The sequence below is a fragment of the Apium graveolens genome, chromosome 2 (assembly GCF_009905375.1).
Source record: "Apium graveolens cultivar Ventura chromosome 2, ASM990537v1, whole genome shotgun sequence".
Lineage (NCBI taxonomy): Eukaryota > Viridiplantae > Streptophyta > Magnoliopsida > Apiales > Apiaceae > Apium > Apium graveolens.
The window spans coordinates 72481363-72494428 of NC_133648.1; the positions used below are offsets into that span (position 1 = coordinate 72481363).

The 13066-nt window shown below is 35.9% G+C and overlaps 1 protein-coding gene across 1 annotated transcript; it reads left to right on the top strand.

Moving 5' to 3' along the window:
• The first annotated feature begins 8194 nt into the window (after positions 1-8194).
• Positions 8195-11273, top strand: LOC141707533 (U-box domain-containing protein 9-like). The gene is made up of 2 exons (XM_074510736.1): positions 8195-8565; positions 9939-11273. The coding sequence occupies exons 1-2, from the start codon at positions 8248-8250 to the stop codon at positions 11022-11024; spliced, it is 1404 nt and encodes a 467-aa protein (XP_074366837.1). The 5' UTR covers positions 8195-8247; the 3' UTR covers positions 11025-11273.
• The last annotated feature ends 1793 nt before the right edge of the window (positions 11274-13066 follow it).

A 13066-nucleotide genomic window follows, 5' to 3' on the forward strand; every position in this document is an offset into this window, starting at 1 on the left:
GTGAACTAGGTATGCTTAATTATTCATAATTTATGTTCTCTATATAATATGTCTTGAAGCCTGAAATGAATTTGCTGCAAGAACAAAGTTGGCTTTAAGTAAGACTTGTCCAATCAACGAATATTCCCTATCCGTTGAAAGCCAAAATTGTTCTATCAACGGATGTTCATTATCCGTTGAAAGACAAATACATTTCTGGTAATTTTATCCTTCAACGGATAAAATGGTGTTGATCATCAATGGATAACTATTTACCTTATCCGTTGAAGTGTCACATCAGTTACTATAAGTGAGTCACAGCCATTGATTCTTTTACTTAACCATTGATACAGATATACACTATTGTATGTATTTGTGTTAAAGGCAGTTTTCAGAATTTTTACAGTTTTTTTTCCTCTTAAACGGCTGTAATTTATTTAAAGATATCATTTAATCATTTTATTTTCATTTTAATTCAAGAAAGTATAAAAGCCCAATTGAACTCTTATTTTCACTTTACGCTTTCTTGCAATTCTTATTCTCCTTCTCTCCCAAAATTCTCAAGTTTTTCTCTGCAACCTCTACTCACAACAATGGCACCAGTAGTCAAAATTATGTCTCAAACAGGATTTGTTTATGAAAAGAATAATTTTGTAGCCTTGGTTGAAAAGAATGAAGCCCATTCTGATTATCACAAGATGATGGACTTCATCAAAAACTGCAAACTGAGCTATGCAATGCTGGAAGCCCCAACCATCTACTGTGAAGTGATTGAGGAGATTTGGACAACTGCAGAGTTCAACTCCACATATATGACTATTGCCTTCTCTCTCAAAGGTAAGGATTATTGCATTAACTGTGATGATATAAAGTCTTGCTTTAAGTTGCCTGAGAATAATGTCATAACACCACACACTGATAAAGATGTATCTACTATGTTAGATTCCATAGGCTATGCTTTTGATTCTGCTAGTTTAGGTAGCATTAGAAGGAAAGGCCTTAGGAAAGAATGGAGTTTTCTTGGAGATGCCTTTATTAAGGTTTTCTCTGGGAAGATTAGCAATTTTGATGCCATAACTTCATCTCTTGTTAATATGCTTTATATGCTAGTTTCTGATAGGTACTTTAATTTTAGCAACTGTGTCATGCTAGAATTAGGTTCCAGATTAGGTAACAAAGCTAGTAGACCACATAACATCTACTATGCTAGATTTTTTATGTTATTGGCTAACCATGTTGCTGAAGGATTGGTTATATCAAATGAGAATAATAAACTCAAATGCTGGGCACAAGAGAAAAGGGTCCTTGCAGACCTTTTGAGAATGAACCTCAACAGCCAGGTGCCATTGGTATATTTGCCAATCATGAATGCACCACAGGTAAGTGAGGTAAACACTTCTATAACTCCTACTATTTCCAACCCCATTATTTCTTTGCCTTCTAGTGTGGCCATGGAATCTGTGTCTTTGTCCAAACAGGTTCCTACCAAAGCCACCAAAACTAAAGTTTTAAAACTCAAGTCAAAGAAAACTACCTCTGTTGTTTCTCAAAAGACAACAGTTGTAACAACTACCATAAACCCTGAAGGGAGTGAACATGGTGTGAGTGGTGAGGGGAGGGGTGAACATCAAGAAACCCCCCAGGATAAGGTGGGAGAGGTGAGTGGTACCCAAGCCAGCCAAGCCACAGTCTCTCAAAAGACTGTGGTGGTTCAAAAGGAGTCTAACACATCCCTAGTTGCATCCTCCCAAAAGGATGTAACTATTGAAAATAGTCCCCAACCAGGGACACAGAACAAAAGGGGGAGGGACACTGAAGCCACACATTCACCAATTAAAGCCTTTTCAAGGAAGAAGAAGGCCAAGACCCTAGTTTCCACACAAGGGGCACACACAACACAGATACATCCACCTGTATCTGAGCCTTCTCAAATTCAGCTTGATGTGATTCCAGCAAATGTGGAGTCACAGCCCCATTCTCTCATAATAGAAACACACCAATCATCAAACTCTCCATCACCCTCTCTGGATGTGGATATGATATTCACATCAATTCCTGATTCTCCCTCATTAAAACTCAGGGAGGAGCCCCACTCAAAACCTGATGATCATCATTTTTTAGATGATTTGTTGGATCATCAGCCAATTCTTTCAGATGTAGTTGAAGACTCTGTGTCACCACACTTAAAATCAATTCACACAGATTCAACAATTATGTCACTTTCTATATCTACATCTTTTCCTTCTTCAACGGATATCTCTCATCTGTTGACAAGTGGTTGTTCTTCAACGGATAAGCTTAACAGCAGTTATCCGTTGATACCATCAGTTTCCACTTCAACGGATACTCCCTATCCGTTGATGGTCTCTACACACATAACAGAAACAATTCCAACTGTAGAGGATATGGTTACTGTACAATCACTTTTAGGTTTGAGGGAAGGGAGTGATCTTTTGAGTGAGAGGCTGGGTTGCTCCCAGGCAAAAGGAGAGGTTGAGAGTCACCATATGCATGCTATTTCTTCCAGCATGGCAAAAGTGAGTGAGGGGAGTGCCACCTTAGAAGGTGAGGGTGCGGGTGTGAGGGTGTGTGTGAGCCAGGGGGAGCCCCTGATGCAAGAAAATAGAGAAAATGAGAGAAAGGCAGGTACAGAAGCTATAAGGGTGGATCCAGTCATTGCTAGTGAGTCAATAAAAGTGGATGATGCAGAAAAGGAAAGACAATTTCATCAACATTACAAAGCTGTAATTGATAACATTTCCTTGGATGCTGACACTTTTACTCATCCTGTTTCAGCCTATCAATTATTGGCTGCTCAGGGCAATGTGGAGGCAGAACATACATTAAACATTGTACACACTTCAGAATCTCTTCTCAGAGACAAATCTGCTGTTAACAAGCTGCCTTCTCAAGCTGGTGAGCCATCTGAAGAATTTGGAGTAAATTCTAATGATGATGACTCTGATTCTTTGGATGAGAGCATGAACTTAGGGGGAGTATCAGGCTCAAGTTCTGTTCCAGATCTTCCTGAATGGGCATGGGCAAAAGCATCAACGCCAGGAGAGTTTGGTGTCACTTTAGTCAGACAAGTCATGACAATTCAAAAGGCCCTTCAGGAGACTACAGATGCTGGTACCAAGGCAATTCTTCAAGCTCATCTGGAATCTCTGCATCTCTTGCAGTTGCAGCATTTCAAACAGAATCTAAGTGTGGATGAGCTCAAGCAGGATATTGCTGATTTAAAATCCTACAATGCTGAGAAGTTGGATTCAGTCATACCTTATGGTACTATGCAAGATTTGTTGGGGAGACTGAGGAAAGAATCTGATGCTGAAAAGAGACTGGCCAGATTGGAAACCAGAGTTCAGATCATTGAAGAATCTATGGTCACCATTCTTCAGAATCAACAAACTCAAACAAATCTACTCATGCAGCTGGCAAATGCACAAGGCTTGACCCCTACCCTTGATGATAACAAAAAGGGGGAGAATAAAGGGGAAGGGGAAAGAGAGCCATCAACAACAGTTCAAATTTCTCAAGTGCTAGTTCCTGTCATCACCACTTCTCCAATCATTCCAATCAAAGGAAAGCTTGATGGAATTGATCTAATCCAGATAACAGCAGCTGAATTGCAAGTCAAAGAGCAAAGGAAGAAGATTGATGAAAAGATGCAACAAATATTTGGTTCTACAACTTCTCAATCACAATCTGTGAAGCATAGCACAAAAGTGGAATCAATTATTATGGAGCTCAAGCCAATAGGGAGGAATAAGGTTAGAGAGACTTCTTCCAAGGATCTGAAACCTATGGTTCTCAAGCCCAACAACAGATCCAATAAGGACTCTACAAAGAATCCTCTGAAAGAAGTGGATTTTCCTCTTCCAAAGGCTGATGAGGACAAGCTTTTGGGTAGAAGTATCTCAAAGCTCAAAGAGACCATGGATGTGGCTGTAAGGAGGAACATGGCTATTATCTTCAGAGAGGGAAAGAGCATATGTGTGATGCAAGGACATCCCAAATTCTCAATAGCCAAGAGGGAAAAAACCAGAAGGTTGAAGGAAGAAGCCAAACAGCTAAAGGCTGACAAAAGAGCACAAGCAAAGCTTGAAAACAGCTAAAGTCAAGTCAGGCTGAAGAACAGAAAGAAATTGAAGACAAAAGTGAAGATGAAGCTATGGGGGACATGGTTGATACTGATATGGAGGAAAGAAGTAAGGGAAGAGAAGAATGGCAAAAAGGGAACAGAAAGAAGGTCAATGCAAAGAGAAAGATGGTAGATGAGACTGAAGAAACCCAATCAATATCCAAACCACTACCCTCTATTCCTGAACCCATTGTGCCTGACCCCTTCATGAACATTCATGGTGAAACAATCATTCCCAAGGAGGAACCAATTGATTGGGACACCATCAAATTGCCCACCTTCCTAACCTCTTCTCCACCATCAAAGAAGCAGAAAAGAAGAATCAAATCAATACCCTCTAAAGCCTCAATCAAATTCACACAGAAGCCTAAGCCTAAGCCTCAAGCCTCTAAGGATGATTATGTTCACATCTGTGACATAAAAGAATTTTCAGACATTGAACTCTATCTGGATGAGCTGGAGGAAGTAAGGGGAATAGCTGCCTACAGACAGCTACCAGAAAGACTAGTGTTCAAATACAAAGGAGATGGGGAAATAACCTGGCCTCTTTACAGAATTCTGAATGAAGGCTACTCTACCTTGATTAGAGTCTACTCAGCCATACAAAGGGATTCTAGCTTTACCAGGACTGTCAAGACTGAGATTCTCAACAAGATTGCCAACATAAGGAAAACTTGGAGGGAGCCCAATGCTTTGCCTAGAACATTACTCATTCAAGAAAGAGGAATTACAATTCACAAATCACCTCATTGGTTGATGGAGTTCAGAGACAATAAAGGACTCAAAAGATTTTTCAGAATTGAAGATCAGCTCAAGATTGCCAGTAATGAAACTCTCAAGGATATGCAATCTAAGTTAGACATCAATGAAGAAGATGAAGCTGAATTCTACAGACAACTTCAACTTCAAATAGAGGAGAATGACAGGAGGCTAGGAAAGAAAACAAGGAATCAAAGGAAAAGAAACTAATCTGCTCAGGCTAAAGGAGCACCCTTGGAAACAATGTAACTCTTCAATTCCATCTCAGCATACACATTTTTGTAGCACTTTTGAATTTCTGCTTTATTACAGTTTATATATTTGTCAAGTGTTTTGTTATCATCAAGCTAAACCCAAATTTATGCCTGCAGTTCTAGTAGACATAAATAGGGGGAGATTGTTAGGAATATGTGTATTAGTTTGATGATAAGTTAAACAAAACACTTAAGTAGAAATCTAGTGTTTGTAGCTTCAACGGATAAGACCATCTTGGCTATCCGTTGAAGGAGTAGCTTTACTTAGCAATAAGTTTAGTATTGTAGCACATTTCATTCTCTGGATTCAAGTTGTAATTCTTAGATGTTGTAGGAAATTATCAGTCATGTTGACTACTAATGGATATGCAAATAGGAGGGCTAATTGTAAATATTTCATGCCTTGTAATTTTGTATAAGTGAAGAAGTATCAACGGATATTGAAGACCTTTAACGGATAAGAAACAAAGCTTCAACGGATGTCTCTAATGCTTCAACTGATAATATTCATCAACGGATAAGTGCTTCAACGGATAAAGACTTCAACTGATAATACATCAACGGATAAAGTTTCAACGGATAAAGCCTCAACGGATAAGGCATCAACGGATGAAAGCTTCAACGGATGCTTAGTTCATTAGTAGTTGATAGTGACAATTCACAAGCTGACAGAGGCACATGGGTTGACAGAGACAAACTGGAATGTGGAAGCCTCTAGGAGGAATCAAGAAAATACAGCATTTCCATTCTGATGCAAACAAGGAAGTATTCAAAGATTCACAGATTATCCTAGATTGCATTGGATAGAGAAATGAAGAAGAAACATGTAAAGAATCTTTTTAATTATATTTTACAGTTTTGTCTTCACTTGTAAACTTGGTGATATATAAACCAAGTAGCAGCTAGTAATTAGATATAAATTTTTTTTTGAGCTGTTTAGAATATCCAGAGAGAAAATCATCTAGTTTGTACTAGGAAGCAGCTGTGATTTAATTCTTTGAATCAGAGATTTTCTGAAATAACACATCTCTGGTGAAACAACAAATCCACCAGAAAAGTTTTTAAGTTCTTTGTGTTCTTTACATTTGTGTTTGAATATATATCTGTCTGTATCAGCTTCAAGCAATTCACACACATTTGTTCACTTAAACACTTAGCCTTAGAAACTATTCAAAACTTGAAAAATTTTGAGATTTACATTCAACCCCCCTTCTGTAAATCTCATTGTTAGTCCACTGGGAATACCATTATGATTTAATTCCAATTAAGCCCAATACCTTGGGAATTTTTTATTTATCTCATAAAATAATAAACTCTAATTATTGATATCCAATTAATGATATAATATTATAAATATGAGAATAAAATCATATAAAATATATATAAATATATACTCTATCAAAAAGTGTACCAACCCTTTATTCACATCTATTTTTTTTATATTTGATCAATATTCCTATGATTTTTAATATTGTCATTTAACTTTTATGCACATAACTTAAGTTGCTTTGACGACATAATTAAAATAATTATTTTAATAAAATTTCTTTTTGTGAATTTTGGTATTTGTTATATATTTTTATTTAGAAAAAAGAAATTTAAAAATTAATTTTAACTACTCAGTCAAAATATTTGAGATATGGACATAAAAGTAAATTCTTAAATATTAAAAACAGAGTGATATTCAAACAGTTTCTTGAAAAATTCTAAATCATTGAATTAATATCTGTACCCAAAAAAAGTGAGTGTAGCGGGACATCCCTCTCAGCCGCCTCCCTTCTTTCATCCTCGCTGTTAGGGTTTGTCTATTTTCAAGTAAATCGAGGGGCTTCCACGGGTTTTCTCCGGTGGAAAGCCCCAACCCCTTCATTCTATATTATTCTCGTTTATTTCCTTTCAATAAAACCCATTTTTTTGGGTGTTTGTGTGTCTCTTCTCTTGGAGTATGTGTTTTGTCTCTCCTTTTTGAGTTTTGTTATGTTTTTATTTAGTCATACTTGGGTTTATCTGGTGATGGATCTGTTGAGGACGAATTTATTGATATTTTTGGTGATCTGCAAAGCCTGCATCGGATCTGGGACGGTGGTGATTATTGCAAGAGCTCACCTTTCACAACTAAAGATTGTTCATCTTTCATGGGTTTATACTTTCGGCATGTCTATAGCTGGTATCTGACATGTAGATAGCTGGAGTGCCTTCGACATGTCTATAGCTGGTGTCCGGCATGTAGATAGCTGAGGTGCCGCTTCTTCAATCTCATTTTATGCGATTGGTGTTTCTGAACACTGGGCTAACCATAGTTTTTATGTGATATGATCAATTGCGATGTTGCTATTTTCAGAGATGCTGCTGCAATTTGGATCGCTTGGGATGTCTTTGATTTCGTTTTTAATTTCAAGAATTTTTAAATTCTACGTGTTAAACGATCAGGAAACAAATCATCTAATTCTTTTTAGTATGTTATTTGTTTTATCACCTGGTTGTATCGACAGTTGGGGGTTTGTCCCGACTGTACTATATTCAATTTAATGAGAAATTTCTGCATTTGTCAAAAAAATATGTGTACCCAAATGATTTCAAAAATACACATAAATTACTTGTCTTGTGAATTAGTCGGAATATTGTTTATTAGCTAATTTTTATCACATGATTTTTTTAAAATCATCTGTGATGAATTAACAAATTTCGAATGTATCAAATTTTTGAACGTCAGGTATTTGCTAAAAGGGTAGTAGATTCAATTTAACAGCAAAAAATTAGTTTTTAAAATAGAATAATTTTAAGATGTCATAAATAAAATCTTGTAATAAATGGCAGACAGATCTTAGTAGATGCGTTCAATCTTTACTTTTACTCCGATTCTTTATACCTTAATGTTTAAGCAAAACAAAATATTACCACATATTATTATTATACTTTAAATTAATTTCAAAAATAAAATAATAAAATTTTTATTTATATTTTGTTATTTGCGCGTACAAAGTGGCAGCTGTATATGTGGAACCCGTGACCCCACGCCTTTCCACATAAACTCATAAATTTGTGTCTATATGTACATGCTGTGATTTATACATACATCTTTATATAGGTGTAGGCAGTTTTCTGGCTGGTATGGCAAAAACAGGTGTATTGGATGGTGATCTAGGAGTGGTAGCCAAGGCAACTGAGTTAAAAAAAGAGATACAAAGACTTGTAAAGACAATTGTTGAAGAAACAGATGATGAGTTGTTTAGTTTAGAAGTGATTGATCAGACCCATCACTTGCTTTGTGCTTTAAAAGATTTGAAGTTGAGAAAGTCATTGTCTTTTAACATAATGTCCCATAAAGAAGATGAAAAGATTGAGTCTTTGGGTGATTTTCCTCAAGAATTTAGGTGCCCTTTATCTATGAAACTTATGTGTGATCCTGTTATTGTATCTACTGGTCAGGTGTGTGTACTCTCTCTGTCTCTCTCTCTCGCTCGCTCCCTCCCTCCCTCTCTCTCTCTCACTCTCTCTGTTTCCTTGTTCTTTAGTGTGTGGCTATGTGCTTTTTTGTTTGTTTACCTTGGTGTTCAATGATTTGGTCAGTTTTTTGGATTTGATTTGATAAAGTTGGGATTTTTATGAAGAATTATACATTTTATGTAGTTGAAATATGATTGAATCTGTGTGGTAGTTGGTAGAACTTGTGCTTTTGTGTTTGTTTTTGACAGTTACTTTGAATGTTGGTTGTTCTTTTTTTGACTTGGGTAACTAATTTTTTGTTCTGTCAGATTTCTTCTTTGTTCTCATAATTGCATTAATGAAGTTCTTGTATACGACAATTTTTGTGTTGGTCTACCTAGTTTACAATGTTAGTCACTCATCGGAATTTTACTTAATATTCATGGTAGTCTCTGGAGTCTGGAGCTTGGTGAAGAGTTTCGATTTCAAGCAATTCAATTTTTCATATGCTAGACTTAGGGGGTGTATTCATTTCAGATTTTAAAGGATTGTTAATAATCTACGTATTTTAAAAGATTTTTGTTGATTTCAATTTTTCGTGGATTTTGATGGAGTTGGTCCAAAATCTTATAAAGTCTTGCAGATTTTGTGTAGAGTTTTTTAGAACGGTTTTTCTAGTGTGTGCCCAATGCTACATGCTAAGAATCCGTGTTTGTCAAAATTTTATTTTATTGATGGAGATGTGCATGCACGGGTTCCATCATTATTAATAAGCTCCCACCAATAAAATTTTGACAACTCATCAGACATGGATTCTTAGCATGTGCCCTTGGGCACATACTAGAAAATTCGTTTTTAGAAATCCATCAAAATCTCATGTATTTTGAAGAGATTTCAAGATATTAAAAATGTACTAGCAAATCCATCAAAATCCACAAACTTTTTTAAATAAAAGAAAATCCATGGACTTTTGAATACCATCAGATTTTGATGGATTTTTTAAAATCCAAATTGAATACCACCAAATTTTGATTGACTTTTTAAAATCTAAATTGAATACACTCAGATTTTAAAAGATTTTTTCCGATCCTTGTTGAATACCTTCAGATTTTAAAGTATTATTTAAAATCCAAATTGAATACCCCATGATTTCTAAAATTCATAAAAATCTTTCAAAATTCCAATTGAATACACCCCTAGAGTTGTACTTTCCTCATGTTGTAATGTGCATATGTGTCATTTGTATAGATATATCCTATTTTTTATATTGATAGTTTTGGTGTTACGAATATGTACATGTTTATGAGAATGAGAGAGCAACCATGTCGGGTTGTAAATTTTAATTTTGAACTCATAGTAGTTTGTTGAAATTGCAGACGTATGATAGACCTTTTATCCAAAAATGGCTAAAATCAGGTAACAGGACATGTCCTCAAACGCAACAAGTTCTTAGTCACACTTTTCTTACACCTAATAACTTAATTCGGGATATGATATCGAAATGGTGTAAGAGCCATTGTATTCAGTTGCCAGACTCTAACCAATACTCCAATGATGATGGATTAACCAAATCAGACCGGGATCATTTCAACTCGTTGCTTGAGAAGATGTCTTCGTCATTGTCTGATCAAAAGAAAGCTGCTAGGGAATTGCGATTGTTGACCAAGAGATCACCCTCATTCCGTGCACAATTTGGTGAATCTTTTGATGCTATTCCTAAATTACTAAATCCTCTCTCCCAAAACAAGTCGAGAAGTGAAGCTCATTTCGATCTTCAAGAAGACTTAATTACTACAGTTTTAAATTTATCTATTCACGACAACAACAAGAAGCTAGTCGCAGAGACATCGATGGTTATTCCTCTCCTTCTAGATGCATTGAGATCGGGGACAATTGAAACAAGGAGCAATGCAGCTGCCACTCTTTTTACATTATCAGCTCTGGACTCTAACAAATCACTTATTGGAAAATCCGGTGCTTTAAAACCACTCATCGATCTTTTAGAAGATGGCCACCCGTTAGCTATGAGGGATGTTGCCTCAGCCATTTTTAACCTCTGTATTCTTCACGAAAATAAAATGAGGGCTGTGAGGGGAGGTGCAGTGAGAGTGATCCTCGATAAACTCTCAAATAGAGTACGTGTGGATGAGTTATTAGCTATTCTTGCTATGCTTTCAACCAATCAAAAGGCTGTTGAAGAATTAGGAGAATTTGAAGCTGTTTCGTGCCTGCTCAGTATGACTAGAGAGAATTCTTGTGCTCGGAACACGGAAAATTGTGTAGCAATCCTCCATACTATATGTCTCAATGACAGGACTAAATGGAGTGAAATAAAAGAGGAAGAAACTACACATGGTACAATATCTCAGGTTGCTCAAAATGGCACATCCAGGGCCAAAAGGAAGGCTAGTGGCATTCTGGAGAGAATTAATAGAGCCATGAATATAACACATAGTGCATGATAGATGCTGGAGTTTTCTCATCGCTGAAACTGTAAATTATACATAGTGTGGCTGTTGTTTCCATCGCACTTCCTACCAGGGTATATCATGATCATTCTCAACTTAAATTTTGTAAATTATGTTTTTTTGAGTTATTTTAATCGTAGATAGATATAGTTATAGTCATTGTAAATAAGTGCCATGAAGAATATAAGCTTCATCTCCTGTAAGATTGATTTTACTCTATTATACTATCAAATAATTCATGCACATGCCTTTTCTTAATACATTGCTTGACCAGTACTTGACAGTATTAATGAATAGATTCAGAAGCAATAGTTATTTATTTTAAAGATTTTCTACTACATTCTGCACATGCATGACTTGGTACATGAACATCACAAATCCAGTTGAAATACCAGAATGCATTCCTTAACTTGTTGGCAACCAAATTGTTTTTTCCAAATTTTTAATTTTATTTGTACGAAGTAATCAAATCTTATCTACTGTGTCCATGATGCCTTCCGGCATATTCCACCACACGGCTTAGATATTTCTTAAATTTTTACTTAGTTTATAAGAGCTGGCACTGTGTTTTGGTTGTTTATTGCTTAGATATTGGTCCATTTGAGAATGAAGCCAAAAAATTGTTGTCCACCATGAATTATTTATTTGTGCTTCTGGAAATAAATGGCTGAGGGTTTGGGTGGGGATCGGAGGGAATAGAAAAAATGTAACCTTTTTGAATGGTAATGGTGTTGTGGACCAATCCAACATGTCACTCATCACACTTATTGATCAAGTATTCTCTAAAACTTTTGCCATGCAGCATTATATTCTCTTACCACCATCACCATGGTTCTCCATCTACATTTTGTTGCCAATAGAGTGTGGTCTAAAACAATTTGAACTTACAGATTTGTTTTTATTTGTAAGTTACTGTAATAGAATTCTTGCAGAAAAGAAGTCACAGAAGTGCACCTAGCAATCAGGCACAAAATAATTGAGAGGCATGAAATGATGTTTGCATAGGAAAAGAGTGTGACAGATTTCGAATCAATGGCATTTTTTGTTTCTTATGGATGTGCTTGTTTCATGCTTTTAAGCATATCATAGGATAACACTTCTTTAAATTTTCTATTTCCATATTTGTTATGTGAAAACTTATTTGGGATTAATCTAGGAATTGTAAGAATTGTAATTCTTTGAATTATCCTATTTTATATTTATTTTGTTTAAGGAAAAAATAGGATTATAATTTACTCTGATATTTGGTTGGAGGCGGCAATACTTAATCCCCTCTAATAAGTCATTGTTTAAAAGAATATATAATGCCCTTATTGTATTCCCTTGTTGTAATCCTGTGTTAAACAAACATAGCTTAGAAAATTTTATGGATAATGATCCAGTTCCATGATTATCTCTCAAAAAATGAGATTGAATAATTTGACGCATTATAAACTTTTAAAGGAGTATAGTCCATTACTAAACTTAGTACTTCAATACTAAGCCGAATAGAATATTTTAAAAAATTATAATCCAGATTATCAATGGTGGGATTAATGTACTCCGGTAATAATTCCGGGATTATAGTTCTCCAAAACCAACAAGGCCTTGGGTTTAGGAAATGGGATTGTCCAAGTCCACACAAGTAGACCCAAGATTCTGTTGTTTGTTGGACTGTTGATATAGACTGTAGGTAGAGCTTGCCCGCAAGAGTTCTCATATATACTTTTTCAGATGTTGATGTTTTGTCATGACTATGTAGTATATCCAACACAACAATACATCTTTTCCCTGTCTTTTTTAAGTATTGGTATGGCATTCTCTGCTGCTAGAATCTAATTCACCGTTCGGGCCCGCAAGGGTTGGCTTAATTGATTAAAGAGAGGAAAAATTATGCTCTTGATCACATGTTCGAATCCTACGGGAGGAGAATTTATGATTATGCCTCGTGAGTCTGTCCATGTGATTTGCACTACAATTGTGTGAGCCCGTAGGGTGTACGCCAGTACACACTCAAAAGATAGCGGTTGTCGGTTACCTACGATAAAAAAAAATCA